At 42.0% G+C, this 18,227-nt stretch overlaps 2 protein-coding genes and 1 long non-coding RNA gene across 4 annotated transcripts in view; 2 read left to right on the top strand and 1 right to left on the bottom strand.

The window, feature by feature from the left end:
- The window catches only part of LOC141372639 (uncharacterized), a 31,402-nt gene extending 23,208 nt beyond the window's left edge, over window positions 1-8,194 (bottom strand). The window contains exons 1-2 of the long non-coding RNA XR_012377990.1: window positions 7,891-8,194; window positions 4,013-4,120 (exon numbers count right to left, since the gene is read on the bottom strand). This is a non-coding gene — a long non-coding RNA (uncharacterized lncRNA). The remainder of the gene's footprint in view (window positions 1-4,012; window positions 4,121-7,890) is intronic.
- Window positions 8,195-11,205: 3,011 nt separating this feature from the next.
- H2AZ1 (H2A.Z variant histone 1) lies at window positions 11,206-13,478 on the top strand. Its single transcript, XM_025873504.2, has 5 exons — window positions 11,206-11,380; window positions 11,814-11,891; window positions 12,176-12,289; window positions 12,640-12,769; window positions 13,038-13,478. The coding sequence occupies exons 1-5, from the start codon at window positions 11,378-11,380 to the stop codon at window positions 13,097-13,099; spliced, it is 387 nt and encodes a 128-aa protein (XP_025729289.1). The 5' UTR covers window positions 11,206-11,377; the 3' UTR covers window positions 13,100-13,478.
- Window positions 13,479-14,729: 1,251 nt separating this feature from the next.
- The window catches only part of DNAJB14 (DnaJ heat shock protein family (Hsp40) member B14), a 47,155-nt gene continuing 43,657 nt past the window's right edge, over window positions 14,730-18,227 (top strand). Inside the window, exon 1 of one of the 2 annotated variants that reach the window (XM_073892023.1) lies at window positions 14,730-15,217. In XM_073892023.1, the coding sequence (XP_073748124.1) occupies window positions 15,085-15,217 (133 nt within the window). In that variant the 5' untranslated portion in view covers window positions 14,730-15,084. The remainder of the gene's footprint in view (window positions 15,218-18,227) is intronic. The other variant, XM_025873502.2, reaches the window with a different exon arrangement.

The raw sequence follows: 18,227 nt of genomic DNA, 5'->3' as shown, positions 1-18,227 counted from the left end.
TGCTTGAGATTCTCTCTCCCTCTCCCTCTGCCCGTTCTGTGTTCTATAGCTCTCTCTCTCTCTAAAATAAATAATAAGGGGCACCTGGGTGGCTCAGTCGGTTAAGCGACTGCCTTCGGCTCGGGTCATGGTCTCAGGGTCCTGGTATGGAGCCCTGCATTGGGCTCCCTGCTCAGCAGGAGGCCTGCTTCTCCCTCTCCCACTCCCCCTGCTTGTGTTCCTTCTCTCGCTGTGTCTCTCTCTGTCAAACAAATAAATAAAATCTTTTAAAAATAAATAAATAATAAATCTTTTAAAAAATTTTCTAAAAATCCATATAATGTTTCACTTTTGTAAAGTGACAATGGTCATGTGAAATATTGCTGGATCCATTCTCTGTGCTAGTAATGTTTTATCTTGTATGATGCTCTAGAGTTGAAAAAGTACCTCACGTAGCTCAAGAAATCTTTACAACAGCCCTGTTACCATTCTCATTTTGCCCAAGAGAAGTGCCAATACTCAGAGGGTGATTTAACAAAATGTCTTTTAGCCGGGAAGTATCAGGGTCAAGTCCACGTTGTCTGAATTCAATTTTCCTTTTTTTCCCCCCCACTACTGCTTTATTGCTCCTTCCTTTATGTGGCCTATATTGGTACCCTGTGACCTCTTGTACAAGTTCCCTCTGTGTTATTTTAGCATAGCTAGAGCAAAACAAAATTAACAACAAAAACCTTCATATAGATGAGCTTATCTGTTAAATTTGGCTAAGTGCAACCTCAAACAAGAAAATATCCTTTACATGGTAAAACCAGAGTGGCTGAGAAGCCAGCCTGGTTTGTTCAAATCACATATTGGGGTTGCCCTTTATTAAAAAAAACTTTAAAGGGCAAAGCTATGATGCAAAACATAGTTAGGGCCTGAAGCAAGGAGCAAACGGCGTGACTGCAAAGCAAGGCTTACTATTTTTTTCCTCTTCCACACAAAGATACCATTTGTAGCAGTTTCATCACCTTTTAAAGAAACTTTTTGAACTTCTCCTGAAATTTTCAAAACAGACTCAGTTTTAACAATCATCAATACTTTGCTGCATTGTTTCTCTCTCCTACACTTTAAAAATCATTTTTTGGTTGGAACATTTGAAAATAAATTCCAGAAATCATTTCGTCTGTCTCCTCAGTATTTGTGTGCATCTTTTAAAATAATAACATAGGGGGCATTTTCTTACATAACCAAATGCTATTATTTTATCTAATAACATTAACAGTAATTCCTGAATATTAATGATAAGTTCATATTCAAATTTCCATTAGCTAAACACTTTAGGAAAAAAATTAAAAGACATCAGCTCCCAAACAAGGTTCAACACATTTTATTGGTTTATTCTGTCTCTTAATTCTTTTTAAAAGAATTTGAACATTCTTTTTTTTTTTTAAAGATTTTATTTATTTATTTGTCAGAGGGTGAAAGAGCACAAGGAGGGGGAGCGGCAGGTAGAGGGAGAAGCAGGCTCCCCACTGAGCAGGGAGCCTGACGTGGGACTTGATCCCAGGACCCTGGGATCATGACCTGTGCTGAAAGAAGATGCTTAACCAACTGTGCCACCCAGGTGACCCTAAAAATTCTTTTTAAAGAATTTAAAATCTGTTAGTCTAAAGCAGCTGTCTTGTCTCTCTCTCAACCTCTCTCTTCTCCTTCCTCTCTGATCAATACTATTTTCTTACCAAGAAAACCAGGTCAATTTCCCACATCCTACCTTTGGCTAACGCTCCCTTGCATTGCCTGTCTATTGTTCTTCTTTGATTTCCAATAGCCTAAGCACTTGAATAGATATGAAGTGAATTACACAGCCCCATCTATAAAGTATTCTTTTAAAAGAATATTCCACATAAACTTAGAAATAGTATGACTCTCAATCTTCAGTGGTTTTACCGTAGATTGATGACCTTTGAAGAATTGATGCGAAGGTTGCAAATGAGATTTTATTTCTAATTCTATTATTTCTTCTGTGTTTATCAGCTTGAATTCTTCTGTTTAGAAGAATTTTGTCCCCAGGGGCACCTGGGTCCTGGGATGGAGTCCCGCATCGGGCTCCCTGCTCAGTGGGGAGTCTGCTTCTCCCTCTGCTCCTCACCCTGCTTGTGCTCTTACTTGCTCTCTTTCTCAAATAAATAAATAAAAATCTTTAAAAAAAAAAAGGAATTTTGTCCTCATCAACTAGTTCAGTATAAACTGAAATGTAATTCATAGAATAGCAGCAAGATAAATGTTCTCTTTTTCACCTTCAATTATCAAATTAATGAGTTGGTGCTGTAGACACTTCCAGTGGCATCCAGTGAATTTTCTTTTCTCTTTCTCCTTTCCTCCTACCCTTCCTTTCTCTTTCACCTTCTCCTCTATCTATTCTCTCTCCTCACTCTTTTTTTCTCTTTAATTTGAACTCATTTCTTTTTCTAAATTTAATGTGTTTGACTTAAACTTATGGTCATTATTCTTTTGATGTTCAAATTACCCCATTTTGGCCGGTGGGAGACTTTTCTAACTTTTTCAGTGTTATTTTTGCAGGGATCTCTAGTCTTTGATGGTGTCCTTACTTTCTGGGACAATATAATGTCATAAGTTCATCATGTACATTTTCTGCCCTAGGTATGGAGTCAGCCATTTCTCCAAAGATTCCTTTAAGTGGAAAATGGTATTTAGAAACCAGGATCTTGCCACTAGGGATATTTACTGCTATTGGCTTGTCATTGCTTCTAAGTCTTTTTCTTGAAGAGCCAACTCTTGGTTTCGGCTCAAGTCATGATCTCAGGGTCCTGGGATTGAGCCCCTCATCAGGCTCCGCACTCAGCCTGGAGTCCTTCTCTCTCTGATCCTCCTCTCTCTTTCTTGCTCCCTCATAAATAAAGAAAATCTTTAAAAAAAAAAAAAGAATATGGCATCAACTTAATATCCAGTTAGGTTTATTTAATTCAGTTTGTTTCAATATTTACAGATTGCTTATTAGAGTTTTTTAATTATATAAAAATATTTATAACACCCCAAGGTAAAAATTGTGAAACAAGTTTTGCTTCCATCCCTGTTTTTTCTTCCCTCCTTCTCACTATAATAATTTTTATTAATTTTTAGTCTATTCACTATTGTTTCTTTTTTGCACATATGAGCAAATATGCAAACTTTTCCACAAAACATAACATACTAGATACCATATTCTGCACTTTATTTCTTTCCTTTATTTGGAAGATCATCATATTTCAGTGTGTAAAGATTTTCTTTATTCCTTTTTTTTTTTAAGATTTTACTTATTTATTTGTCAGAGAGAGAGATAGAGTGTGAGAGTACAAGCAGGAGGAGTGGCAGGCAGAGGGAGAAGCAACTCCCCACCGAGCAAGGAGCCCGATGTGGGACTCGATTCCAGGACCCTGGGATCATGACCTGAGCTGAAGGCAGACGCTTAACTGACTGAGCCATCCAGGCGTTCCTTTCTTTATTCCTTTTTACAGCTCCATCTTACTTCATTATGTCGATGTATCAGTTTATTGATTTGTTCTCTGTTAATGATAATCTGGGTTATTTCCAGTCTTTTGCTATTACAAACACTGCCACAATAAATAACCTGTGCATAAGTTATTTTGTATTTTTCAATGCACAGTCTTTTTTAAAAGTAGGGAATAATGGAAACAAGAATTCTTTAGTAGGGAATGTTTGCCAAAACTCTTTCTATTGTATAGTTTTAGCAAATGAGAGGAGTGTTCTAATAACAATGGGCCACAGAGGTATAGGTCTCTCAAAAACACGTTTCTTTACAATTGATTGTTTTGTAGCTGTAAGCTAGGCGTATAAAGAAGGCTAACTGTTGTAAGAAACAAACAAAATTGTGGTGACAACACAATAAAAGTGTTGGTCTGGTGTTTCAAGTTGGCAGGTGGTCTTTTGTATGATCAGTCTTGAGAATCTAAAATCCTCTCTTTCTTTGGAGTTTCCTGCCTTGTGTACAGCCCTCAAATACAGAAAAAGAGAGTGGAGAAGGCACACTCACATTTTAGAAGACTTGATGTAGAAATGACACATTCTACTTCCACCCCTTGACAAGAATCCATCACATGGCCAACCCTCCTGGCAAGGGAGCAGGAGTTCTAGTGGAATGCTCAGGAAGAAGAAATGGGTTTGGAAAACAATAAGCCAGTCTCTGCCATTCTGGGCTCTGATTACCTACTTCATATTCTTCAGTGTATTTACTCAAATGTCTATATACAAATCTAAAACCCATATAAAGATCACGTCAGTGAAAAGGCGCTGTGTCCTTTCAAGACAGCCTTATGAAGTGTGTGCAGAAATGGAACGAGGGAGCTTATGAGAGGTACAATCTTACAAATGTCTATATTTTTACGTAAGCTATTATTCGAGGTAAAATTTTGGTACCTAGAGGTGACATGGAAAGATTTGGCCACCTCCAAAATATGCAGTCTAAATAAAAATGTGTTGCTTTGTAGAAGCGGTTTCAAGTCATGCCCCCCAGTCTTTCAGGCCAATCAGACTACCACAGGCAACCAACCCAGAGTAGAGCCTCAATATTTCAGATGCTGTTCATCTGAAATTTTTGATAGGTCATTGGAAATTGAATTATAGTTTGACTTATCCATAAAGAATGTTCATAAACCAACTTAACAGAGAATATAATATATAGAAATTTTCAAATACATATTTTAGAAGTTCTTGAGCTTTGATACATTTACAAATAATTAATGTTATTACAGAAATTTTTTTAAAGCAAATCTACTGATATTTTTCCTAGGCAATATGTTTAGCAGCCACTTGGAGTGTTATATATATTCATATGTGAAAATATTATAAATTTGCTATATATTTATATTTATCTATATCATATAAGTATTTATCTTCAATATATTGTGTTTATCTTCAACTGCTCTGTAATTCATAATATTCATTAATTGGAAAAAACCCTTTCTGCAGATTAAAAGTTTTACTACATTACAAAAACAGTGATGTGACACAAGTACTTCTACATTATAATACATATATATATAATAACGCTGATTTGTCAGACTTTTCCCTTTCCTTACATATTTTGTAAAATTCCTGAATTGTCAGCTTATTTTGCAGAAAAAGTGACTTGTTTCATTTTTGAGTTTTAAGATGAGTACACTGTTTTAATTTTAAAACAGGAAATAAAAATCTAAACAAAGAGCCAGCATGTAAATTTCCATATCCTGTGGTGAAATATGATAAATGACCTGGACAGCTCTTGCCTAGAATTGTTGGATTAATCTATTAATGGAGGAAGAGATTGTCTCAGACTGTTTCCTGCTGAGATTCTGAGCAGTAGAGAAGGCTTATTGAAGACATAAATGACTATTTCATGAAACATCAGGACACTAGAAGACAATGAAAACAGTATTCATCCAGAAAGAATAACACTGATGTCTTAAACACTGTTGTTTAGTTAGAGAGTTTACGTATTTTGTTTAAGACAGAGACAGTCACAGGTATCTATGGCCAAAGGCACTAATTAAATTCTCTCCTGAGAGGATTTTCATTCAGAAATCTCCTTTAAGCAATTACAATAGCCAACAAGATGATTCTCAGATAGTTAGCTGTATGTTAGCTTTCCCTGGGTTGTTCTGTGCTAATAAACAGTTTCAACTGCTCCCCCACCCGCCACCCACCACACAAAACAAAGCTGGGAAAATCTAAGGGTCTGGAAAAGCCTATAGATGTTTCTCTTGAACTATTTCCGTCCAATTGAGTGGACTGTGGGGTCACACTTATCTCTACAAAGTTTTAACAATGGATGTGATGGCCACCCCTTTCATATGGTTTTTGCCCTGGAGTTGAGTTTGTGGAGGGGTATGAAGTATAAATTCCATGGCTTTAGACTCTTGTCTTTTTTTTTTTTTTTTTTTTTCTTTTGTAGTGTTTCCCTTTCCTCCTCAGAATGAAGATGGCATTTGGATTCCCTCTCATACTAAGATAACTATGTGGAATTTCACACTTAGAGAAGTTAGCCAATGGGCTTGTCTTAGTTACCCATGCCTTGTAACACTGGGCGTAAGAAATTTATGTAACAACCAAGAATTTAGATAAAACCAGATTTATTCTCAGAATCTCTGGCAACATCATCATCTTTGGTAAACAGAATAGTAAGGATCAATAACTGATTAATGTTCATTTCCCAGAGCTAGCAATACACTTGTGGAAATGTTTTGAACATCATCTTGTTAGATATTGTAACTATGGGGAATTTTCTAGTTTAGTATGGAATCATTATGCCCAGTGAGACACCACACACACTTCACTTCTTTGGGTCTTTTCCTTTGGCTGCTCTTTAGCTCTCAATTGTGTTCACGGTTTTCCTTGATGTTGTCATCTGGGGTATTCAATTAAATAAACAAGGAGGCCATTACACTAAGGTGGCTCTAATGTCACCTCAGCCTACAAAATCTAAGCCTGTAAATGCCTCCAAGTTATGAAATAGAAACAACACAACTAATAACAAATAGTCAACTAAGCTTTAAGCTATAGCCAATCAAATAACTTCCTTTCTTTGCTTCCACACCTTCTCTATGTAAGTCTTTTTCCCCAGCTCCTGTCAGTGGAGGGCCCCTAAGTATTTCTGGTTTGGCATTGCCCAATTCCAATCAAATTTTGATCCAATAATCTCTTACACTTTTTAATATGCCTCAGTTTATCTTTTAACGGTTCTGACATCACTATCTAAATTTTTTGTTAGGTATGCTCTGTGGGATATATCTTTGAAACATTTTCTTTTCACAAGCTCCTGCCCTTTTCTTTTCACAAGCTCCAATGTACCTACTTGAAAATTCCACCTGAATTCCTCTAATGTCAACTTAAATATTTCATAACTTTCCTAACTTAGTTCTTCTCTTCTCTGTCCATTCACATCCACCCTCTTGGCTTCCCCATTTCTTTATTTTTTTTATTTTATTTTTTAAATTTTTTATTTTAAGTAGGCTCCACACCCAATGGCGGGACTCAAATCCATGGCCATAAGACCAAGGGTTGCAGGCTCCAGCGACTGAGCCAGCCAGGCAACCCTCCCCATTTCTTTAGATGCTACTTTATATCCCAGACCACCAATCTAAAAACCTAGGTATCTTCTTTTATGCCCTTTCATTTATTTGTGTCCACCGCCCATGCCTTTCTAAATGTCATACCCAGTCAGTTACTAAATCTTATTGATTCTTCTTTCAAGATGTTTTACATCCTTCTCTTGGTTACAGTGTTAGACTGGTTTTAGGCTTTATCCCTAAGTGACATACATCATCTTTGCCAGGCTTCTAACAAAAATTTTCCCTTTTATGATTTGCCATATGCCCCATGCTAGATTAGTATCCTAAAATCAATGAACACTGTATTTTCCCTTCTCAGAAGTATTAATTGTTTTCTCAGTTCCTCGGGGTAAAGTTGGCCATCTTTTTCCAAGATTTAGGATGTTGACTTACTGTAACGGTTAAGATCAGATTCAGCTGCAAGTGACAGATAATCCAAAATAAAAGTGACTCAAACAAAATAGATGTAAAAGTTCAGAGAGATCCAGGGCAGATTTGATACTCCATAGTATCACTTGCTTGTTCTATTTCATTATTCCTTCATGTGTGACCTATATTCCCATGTTCATTTCATGGTCCAAAATGGTTTTCCAACTCTGTTTTCATTCTAGTCCGCAAGAAGAAGAAAAGGGCTTGTCTTTTTTAAGGAAATATCCTGGATGTTGTGCCTACTGCTGCTTACACCCTTTTGTGAAAACTTATTTTTCTGGCCAGATGTATTTATATTCTGATGAGGAAGTATCCCACTAAAAATTGAAAGTGCTATTCCTCAAGAAGTTGGGAAAATAGATAAAGGGATATGACCAGGAATCTCTTCCACACCTACCTTCTAGCTGCTGCTTCCTTACACCAGCCTGCCAGTCTAGTTAAACTCTCCCTGTGTCCATTTAAACATAAACTCTTCAAAACACTCCAGCCCATGGTTGTCTTTGTCCTTTAGAGAAACTGTTGATTTGGCAGCCAATCAGTAACTTATTTTTTAACAGCCTTACTAATGGGGTCTTAATGATTAGAGCATTGTTTAAATTTTCCTCCTTGTCTAATCCTTTCAGCTAGACCGAGAGAAGAACCTAAGCTCTACATATCCTGTCTCCCAACTGCGATTGCTTGGCATGTTGCCTGGCACGTAGTACAACTTAATGACTGTGTTCTAGTTTACCTAACAGGCTGGCAGCACCAACCTGGCATATATCACTTCTATTCCTTTGTTAGGGCGGGATTATGCATCATGCATTGTGATGCACAGTATTTACAGTTTAGCTGGTGGGATAAGTTATAAACTACTAATATAGGTGAAATCTTATTTGGGAAAACATATCAACACATAGACTCCCTCCCTCAGTAAATCTTAAAGACCAACAATAGGTAATGGAAGGATATGAGAAAAAAAAGACCTTCAATTTTTTATTTTAAAAAAGCAAGTTTCCAAACATTCTGAGGATTGTTAGGTATAGAAAAAATAAATTTAGTACAGTATTAAAAGATATATTGGGCCCCATGACCTTTGAATTGTTTTTCCTGAAATGGCCGTGGACTGGGGTAGAGTAGACTCAGCTGATCTTCTTTGTAACCTACACCCTGTATTTATGAACTAAGTGTATGAAATCTGTGGTCATGGGAAGTATATAACTGGGCAACTGGGTATTTAAAACTATAGCCTTGGTTTCATCACCACTGTAAACAAACACATAGGTTTCTCTTAATGTAATCATCTTTATATGATGAATTTGGGGAGGATGAGGAAGAGGAAAACCATGGAATGTATTAAACCAATTTAGGATTTTAGTTTGGAGGATGGATGCCTTGGTTGTGCATACTTGGGCAGGTTTCAGGCTTGCCACTTTCATGTCAAAGGAAGACAATGTACTAGACAGGAAAAAATACTTAGGAATCAAAGATACTTTATTTCACCCTTCCCCAAGGTCCAGGGTAGAAGATAATCATAGTTATGATTGAATGCTTACTGTGTGACAAACACATGCTAAAGGGTACATCGAATACCCTCTCCTTTAATCTTTCAACAACCACGTGAAAATAGGTGGTACTGGGGCACCTGGGTGGCTCAGTCCTTAAGCGGCTGCCTTCAGCTCAGCTCAGGTCATGATCCCAGGGTCCTTGGATCCTGCCCCACATCGGGCTCCCTGCTCAACAGGGAAGCCTGCTTCTCCCTCTCCTGCTCCCCCTGCTTGTGTTTCTGCTCTCGCCATCTCTCTGTCAAATAAATAAATAAAATATTTAAAAATAAAAAAAGAAAAGAAAATAGGTGGTACTATACCCTTTTCATAGAAGAACTGGAAGTTCCAAAAGGTTAGTGACTATGATGACAGCAAGAAGGAAGAGCAGAATCTATTTCTACCTGTTCCTGAGCTCATTCTATTAAACTCTATTCAGCGAGGCAACAGTGAATTCCTTTAGTTGGGCCTCGTAACAAAGAGAACATAGTCTCTAAACTGGAAAAAGTATTAATGTTGGCTTGTGAGTTGTTTATCAGAAAGGCCCAGTGGAGCCTAGGTTAACTAATACATCAGGCTTCACAGCTTTTTACTGTCATTATATCAATTCAGTGGGGGAACTGATTAATTCTTCCATTGATGACATCATGAACAATTCCTCAGTTCCAACGGGAGGAAATAATAAACCTTAGTATCAAAATTATTGGGGATCTCTTCTTTAGAACTTATCTCCCAGAAAGAGAAGTCCTCTATTTTTTCTAAAGATTTTTTCTTTATTCATTTGTCAGAGAGAGAGATAAGAGCACAAGCAGAGGGAGAAGCAGGCTCCCTGCTGAGCAAGGAGCCGGATGCGGGACTCGATCCCAGGATCCCGGGATCATGACCTGAGCCGAAGGCAGACGCTTAACCAACTGAGCCACCCAGGCGTCCCGAGAAGTCCTCTAATTTGATAACATCTTTCAAACTGAAACCCAATCTAAAGTACTTAATACATATTTCAAAATTACTTCATGTCGGAAATACTGTTAAAGTGTAATAACTATAATTATGAAAGATTTACATCACCACAAGCATCTGGAGATGCACACAGGTGTTATTAATCTACTAGTTGGAAGACTAAGTAGCTGGCATTATGATAGTACTCTGTGTACAGGACTGTTTTCTAAACCCACCATTTGCAATTGATTACATGGACCATCTGTAACTGTGAATCATGTTAGGAGTTACCCCACTGACATTTATCGAACATTTGTCATGTAGCAAAATGTTTCGTATAGAAAGTTGACACATAATGGTTTTCAGGTTTCACTAAATCAACTTTATAGATGCCAGTCTATAAGTACAACCCATTGATATGTAGTCTCCAGAAAAATACGGTTTATGATTTGATTCAAGAATACGGCCTCACCCCAAGCTCTCCGTGCGTAGACCAAAAGGTCTTTTGTGACCAGCGAGGTGACTTTGCTCCACCGTTTGTTCCCGTGGAACTATCTCTCGGGTGGCTTACAAAAGTGGTGAGGAAAGAAAATTTGGGAGATACAGCTAAAGATGACGTGGGAACAGCGGGTCGCGATCAGTCGAAGGCTGGGGATTTGCCTATGGGGAAGACACACGAAATCTCCGTTAAGCCTGTGTGTGGTTCACGGAGGAGTGGGGGCTAGTCTCAATCGACGCGTACGCGCCACCTGTCAGACCAGAAGAGACGCTGGGGATGGAGGGGGGCGGGGAAGAGGGTGTCCCGAGTCCCGGAAAAAAGGCTGTGGGCCAGCGGGTCTCGGCTTTCGAAGCGCTCTGGTCGGGGTGCTAGCGCGGTGGGGTCGGGGAGAAGGGGGGCGAGTTGGATCCGGAGGCCACAACACGAAGCCTCCGGGATCAGGCTGGGAGACCGGGGGCGCCACCGCGTGCCCCTCCCCTGAGCCAGACTCTCAGCTCCTCCTCCCAAACACGTGACCATAGCCGGCGGGTCTCCTCGCTCCGGCAGCGTAACTCGCTCTATTTCTTCCCTCCCGCCGCCGTGCCCTTCTTCTCCTCAGTTCCCATCCCTCGGCCCTCCCCCCACCTCCTTCCCCACTCCCCAATAGCGGCTCGAGCTGAGGAGTGCCCGCCCCTCCACCCTATTCTTCGCTTGTTCATTGGCCGAGGCCTCAAGGACGCATCCCGAGGGCGGGTGGCAGCCATTGGTGGGATGAGCAATCCGAGTTCCCGGATGAGGGAACATTCAGCAGTATAAAGGGAGCGGGGAAGGCGGGAGACAGCGCAGTTTGAATCGCGGTGCGACGAAGGAGTAGGCGGTGGGATCTCGCTGGCTGTCTGACTAGTCCTTTCTCTGCCTTGCTTGTTTGAGCTTCAGCAGAATTCGAAATGGTAAACTTCGCGGAGGCGCTCGAAGACTTCGCGGGTTTTTGCCGATGGGAGAAAAACCCGTTACACACGGGAGATGGGGGTGAAGTGGCGACGGTTGGGAACGCGCGGAGACAGGATTTGGAAGCGCGGGGGGAGGTGTTTTGTCGGCGGCGAGCGGAGCAGCCTCCGATCTCGCGGCGGGCGGCGACGGTTGGGTGGCGCGCGCAGCGCCGCTGGGGGCCGGCGGGCGGACGGAGGCGCGCGGCCGCGGCGGGCGCGCACCGGGGGGCCGGCGGGCGGGGTCGCCCTTGCGGCGCGCGGCTGGCCAGAGACCCCGGCTGGGCACGGGGCCGCGCTCGCGCCTGGGCCGCGCCGCGGTGGGGGAGGGGCACACCGCCCTGGTAATCCTATATTCCCCGTTCCTCCTTCGCTCGCGGGCGTGTGCGCGCCGCAGGCTGGCGGTAAGGCTGGGAAGGACTCCGGAAAGGCCAAGACAAAGGCGGTTTCCCGCTCACAGAGAGCCGGCTTGCAGGTCAGTGGTGGTTCGTGCAGTCTGGGAATTGTGGCGTTTTTCTTTCCACCTTTTTTCTTGTTTATCATCGCTCTGGATGGGCGTTTCGTCTTTGCGTGGGTGATGCGGTGTCGCGACTTGGTTTGCCGATACGATAAATATCGAAGGGGGGGTGATCACGTGTGTCGATGCTGGGGCGCGTTGCTGCACCAGCGTCCATGCCCCCTTGGTTTGGCGCGCGTGTAATATTACCGTCTTTGACTCTAACATCTTTGTGCATTTATGTTTGTGTGCTTAAAATTAAGTTCCCGGTGGGCCGTATTCATCGACACCTGAAATCTAGGACGACCAGTCATGGACGTGTGGGCGCGACTGCCGCTGTGTACAGCGCAGCCATCCTGGAGTACCTCACCGCAGAGGTAAATGGGTGTACGCCTATAATATGGAAAAGGTTTGGGGGGGTTGGCGGGGGGAGGCAGCGAGAGGGAAGGAGGAAAGTGATGCAAGAAAAACTCCCAGGCCCTAAACGCGGCTAGAAGCTTCTGAGAACGCTAGAGGGGGCTGGTGTTCATTAAGGAATCTTTCTGAGCTTGGTTGAGTTTGCTGCTCTTGGAAATAAAATTGCGTGCCCCCTTTTGCATGTGTTGCCGTTCAGGTAGTAGGGGAAGACGTCATTTGGTAGATTTACCTGCATGAAGATTTGATTCTACTCTCTGGGCTTTGGCTTTAAGGAAAATTGGAAGGAGATTGATTAGAATCTGCCTTGTAGGTACTTGAATTGGCAGGAAATGCATCAAAAGACTTGAAGGTAAAGCGTATTACCCCTCGTCACTTGCAACTTGCTATTCGTGGAGATGAAGAATTGGACTCTCTCATCAAGGCTACAATTGCTGGTGGTGGTATGTAAATACTAAAATTTTATTCCTTTGTAGAAAAAATTGTGTAGTTCTCGTTATTAATTTTTAGTGCAGAAGACCTGTTTTCACTGATCTTCACTGTGGTTGCATTATGAAATTTGGTTTATGTATATAATTTAATGAATTTTTACATACTTTGCATTTAAAGACATTTTCCAAGTTGAACATTAAACTGTCTTGGTTTTAAGTGTTGTGTGATATCTAAAATATGTATATTGAAAAGTAGAATTAATCCCTCTTCCTCTCCTAGGTGTCATTCCACACATCCACAAATCTCTGATTGGGAAGAAAGGACAACAGAAGACTGTTTAAAGGATGCCTGGATTCCTTATTATCTCAGGACTCTAAATACTCTTAACAGCTGTCCAGTGTTGGTGATTCCAGTGGACTGTATCTCTGTGAAAAACACAATTTTGCCTTTTTGTAATTCTATTTGAGCAAGTTGGAAGTTTAATTAGCTTTCCAACCAACCAAATTTCTGCATTCGAGTCTTAACCATATTTAAGTGTTACTGTGGCTTCAAAGAAGCTATTGATTCTGAAGTAGTGGGTTTTGATTGAGTTGACTGTTTTTAAAAAACTGTTTGGATTTTAATTGTGATGCAGAAGTTATAGTAACAAACATTTGGTTTTGTACAGACATTATTTCCACTCCAGTGGATAAGCTCAATAAAGGTCATATCCCAAACTTAGTTGTGTTTTAAATTTGCTTGATTGTAATGGGAATTCCTTTCTTTTGAGTAGGTATCTCATACACCAGTAACATAAGCATATTTCTCTTGAAATTGAACTTGGTCAATAAAGTCAGCTGACCCAAGTGTAATTTTTTTTTAATATTATGTAATGAGGTATTTAAAAAACGTTGGCAGGAGCGGCAATGGGGCAAGTTGCTGTTTCTTAGGCTAAGCTGACCCATCTCAATTTGTTGGCTGTGCCTGTTCTGTGTGATGGCATCACACTGGTGGGCTATTGCTGTGGTGGATTTGGGGAGGGAGAGGGCATTATAGCTACCTCCACAGAGGGAACTTTCAGTTTAGACTTTGGAGATCATGTTTTCTTCATGTGCTACAGTGTTTTGAAGTCTACTTGAATTAAATTTTTCAGTAGTTAACATTTGCGGGGGGGGGGGGGCAGCTGCATGCTATTCCTTTTTTCCAGAAGAGTATTTCTTAGCAAGTCCTGAGTTACATATTTGCATGCTAACAATAGCTTGCTTGAACCTTGTGAAAAAAACGAGTATTTTCTGGTTGGGTTGAGTGGACCATTTTGACACTTGCTTTGCGGGAAGTTCCTGTCCTAATTTTTTAAAATTTGGATGTCCTTAACCAAGCAGTAAGTGGCCCCTTCCCCCCATCAAGGAGACCCAACATGACATGGTTCAGCATTTCACGAGGAAGTGCCATGAAAATGGGAGAAGGGAGAAAATCCAACAAGTAGTCATTTCTGAAATGCTAATACATTAAGAAAAGGTGGCTCCTGCCTTGTTTTGGTCACAAAGGATTAGGACTAGGGCATTTCACCAGAATAATTTGCAAACTGCAAATAAAGTGTTCATACCTTCTGGATGTACCGAGAGACAATTTAATGGAATGTGGATTAGGAAAATGGTGTGTAGCTGAAATAAAACTACCGTGGGTAGGGTCAAACGACGGTCTAATGTGCTTCTGAACACCTGTGCCGGAAGCGCTTCATAGGGACTGACAGCGCGGTGCTCACCTGACCGAAATCTCCCAAGGCTGAGGGCCTAGGGGCGGGCCCTTCGATCCCTGGGATTTCTCCTGGAAACGAGCGTCCCCAGGCCCCATCTGTCGCCCCGGCCGCCCGGAGGGCGGGCTCCCGGCTGCGCTGGCTGCGCTGGCCGCGCTGGGAGGTCAGGGGGCACGGCGCTGCTAAGGCAGGAGGCGGGGTCCCTACCTCGACGGAATACCCCGGCGGGCAGCCGGGCTGGTATCGCCCGCCTACTCCCCCCCCCCCCCACGTTGGTCGGCTCCGAGCGTGTCGGCGCCGCGCACGGACAGCCGAGTCGGCCGCGACTCCCAGGCCCGAGAGCTCGGTCCTGGGGTCCGGAGGGATGCGGCTCGCGCCGTAGGGGCCCGCGGGGGGCGGGGAGGCCGCCGTGAGGAGGCGGAGCTGTGAGCCCGCCTGTCCGCCCGGGCCGCCGCCGCCGCCACGGTCCCCTGCTCTCCTCCCCGCTCGCCACCGCACGCCCCCACCCCGGGCCGGCTTGCCTCCGCCGCGGCCGCGGCGTCCGTCCCCCCGTAGCTGCGCTACCGGAGGAAACGGAAGAAAGCGCAAGCCATGGAGGGGAACCGGGATGAGGCGGAGAAATGTGTCGAGATCGCCCGGGAGGCCCTCAACGCCGGCAACCGTGAGAAGGCCCAGCGCTTCCTGCAGAAGGCGGAGAAGCTCTACCCGCTGCCCTCGGCCCGCGGTGAGGCCCTCACTGTCCCTTCCTTCCCTACCTGCCGGGTCCCCAGACCGCCGCGTCGCCCGCCCCTGCCCCCACCATCGCTCCTCCGGGAACCGGCGGGACCCCCGGCCTGCCAGATCCCGCCGCAGGGCTCCGGGAGGAGCATCCCGACACACCCCCGCCCCGGCCCCGACTGTCCCGGGCCGGGCCTGGGATGGGCTGCCCGAGATTCCCTCTGCACTGGCTTGCCTTCGAGATGCCGCCTCTCAGCTGACAGACGAGTGTTGCCGGTTCTCCGGTCCTTTCTGTAAAGGTTTAGCTGTCATTCTGCCAGGAGATTTCTCTGGCCCCGTCTTACCTGAGTGGAGCTTTATATATATGGGTGTTTGGTTGTGTGGCCCCCTCCCACCGCATCTTCACCCTCAAATAAGGCCTAGGCCCCTAATGAAGTGAGAGGAATAGGGAACTCAAGTGGCTCATGTACAGGTCTCCATTCCACCACCTTTGGGGTAGAACACTATTCCCAAAGCAAACATTTCAAATACCTGAGATGACATTGCTTTTCCCTGGTAGAGAGCTTTTTTTAGAAGAGAAGAGCACAAATTTGGCAAGAATGATAGAGTCAGCAATGATTTCCTAAATAGTATCTGATTTGATAACACCATAATTATCGATTAATTAGGCAAATCACTAAGGAATGGTGTACTAGACTGACAAGTTGAATTCACTCTGTTCAGGTCCTGCTCTGGAGGCTTTAAACTAATAATAATAGCCAACATTTACTGAACACTTAAAGTGCCAGGCCTTGTGCCTAGTGTTTTATATGAATTATTTCATTTACTCCTCAGAACAGTCCTATGTAGAGATGGAATTCGTTTAACCGGGTTTACCCATGTGTAAACATTTTTTGATGAATGAATGAATAAATGAATGAATGAATGAATGAATGAATGAATGAGTGAATGAATGAAAATATTTTACCGAAGGTCACAGAGTAATTAGTAGCAAAATCAGAATAGCACTTGAGCTTTTCAGCTCCAAAAAGCCTTCAACCACTATGCTCTATTGTCTTGCCAATTGAATACTGTTTCACTGGAGGTTCAAGGTGTTTCTAGGTTAGGAAAATTAATGATAAGTTAATAAGAACGTGAGGCTGTTTTATTTTATTTTCTCAATTTTTTTATATTGTTGTATTCTTTGCTTTATCTATCATTTTCATTACACTGCTGTTGAATACTTTACCAGAGAGGACAGGAAAAGGAAGTGAAAGAAAAGAAAGGAGTTAATATTTTTTAAAATGTGGCACAAATATGTGACAAAATTTACTTAATCATTTTTAAGCATATGGGTCAGTAGTATTAACCATTTTCATACTGTTGTGTAATAGATCTCTGGAATTTTTCATCTTATGGAACTGAAATTCTGTACCAACAAAACAACTACCCATTATCCCTGCCTGCCAGCCCTTGGCAACACCATTCTTTATTTTTCTAAAACTGTACTACTTTAGATACCTTATGTAAGTGAAATTATACAGTATTTGTCTTTTTGACTGGCTTATTTCACTTAGCATAATTCCTTTAAGTGCATGTTGTAGCATGTGATATGATTTTCTTTTTTAAGGCTATATAATATTTCATTTTACACCCTCCCCCCCACATTTTCATTATTCATTCGTCTGCCAGTAGACATTTAGGTTGTTTTTATATCTTGACTATTGTGAATAATGCTGCTATGAACGTGGGTGTACAAGTATAACATTGCAAGTTTCTCCTGCTTTCAGTTCTTTCAGATACATACCAAGAAATGGGATTGCTGGATCATATTGGCAGTTCTATTTTTAATTTTTTGAGGAACTACTATACTGTTTTCCAAAGCAGTTGTACCATTTTACATTCCCAACAGTGTGCAAGAGTTAACAGTTTTTCCACATCCTCACCAAAACTTGTTTGTTTTTGATAGTAGCCATTTTGAAAAGTATGAGGTGATATCCCATTGTGGTTTTGATTCGCAATTTCTTTAATGATAAGTGATGTTGAGCATATTTTTATATGCTTGTTGACTTATTTATATATCACCTTGGAGAAATGTCTATTCAAGTCCTTTGCCCATTTTTTAAAAATAACTTATTAAGGTGCTGAGTTGAGAGTAGAACTCAGGTGATTGACAGAAAGTAGTTTTTTTTTTTAAGATTTTATTTACTTATGGGGGGGCGTGTGCGTGCAAGTGGGGGGAAGGGCAGAGGGAGAGAGGGAGAGGTAGACACTCCAGCAGACTCCATGCTGAACACGGAGCCTGAGTGGGGCTCTATCCCATGACCCTTAGATCATGACCTGAGCTGAAATCAAGAGTTGGATGCTTAACGGACTGAGCCACCCAGGCACCCTTGCCCATTTTTTAATTGGATTATTTGTTTTGTGGTTGAGTTGTAGAAGTTCTTTATATATTTTAGATATAAACCCCTTATCATATGATTTACACATTTTTTCGCCTATTCTGTAAGGAGTCTTTCATTCTGCTGGTTGTGTCCTTTGATGTACAGAAGTTGTTAAGCTTCATGTAGTCTCATTTGTCTGTTTTTACTTTTAATAAAAGCCTGTGCTTTTGTTGTCATATTCAAGAAATCATTGCCCAGAGTTAAAATTTGCATACTGTATGAATACATGATTTCATTTTAACCATTATCTAGTACTAGAGGGACAGTTTTAATATTAAGCAAGTAACCACTCAAAACAGAATACCTTGGCTTTTGAAGCCTATCTTCTCCACCTACTGGCTGTAATCTTAATCTTGGGCAAGTAGCATAAACCTCTCTAGCCTTTGCTCTTTGATCTGCAAAATGGGACAGTAATGTGCTGATTTCATGGGGCTCTTGTGAGGATTAAAGGAATGAATACATGGAATGCATTTAACAGTAAGCACTTGGTTTTTTGGTATCACTTCTATTTAACAAGTGTGAAGCTCTGAGAAGCTTTAAACTTGTAGCTTGTCATTCTTATATAAACAATTTGTTGTTTTTGTTGTTTGTTTA

The sequence above is a fragment of the Callorhinus ursinus genome, unplaced genomic scaffold (assembly GCF_003265705.2).
Source record: "Callorhinus ursinus isolate GAN/ISIS: 27379988/994484 unplaced genomic scaffold, GSC_fseal_2.0 scaffold4, whole genome shotgun sequence".
NCBI lineage: Eukaryota > Metazoa > Chordata > Mammalia > Carnivora > Otariidae > Callorhinus > Callorhinus ursinus.
The sequence above is the reverse complement of the archived record's forward strand: the minus strand, read 5'-3'. Positions and strand labels throughout refer to the sequence as shown.

Coding starts and splice junctions, on each gene's coding strand:
- H2AZ1 (XM_025873504.2), top strand. Junction 12,290..12,639: donor TGGAGTACCTCACCGCAGAG/GTAAATGGGTGT, acceptor TCTGCCTTGTAG/GTACTTGAATTGGCAGGAAA. Junction 12,770..13,037: donor GGCTACAATTGCTGGTGGTG/GTATGTAAATAC, acceptor TTCCTCTCCTAG/GTGTCATTCCACACATCCAC.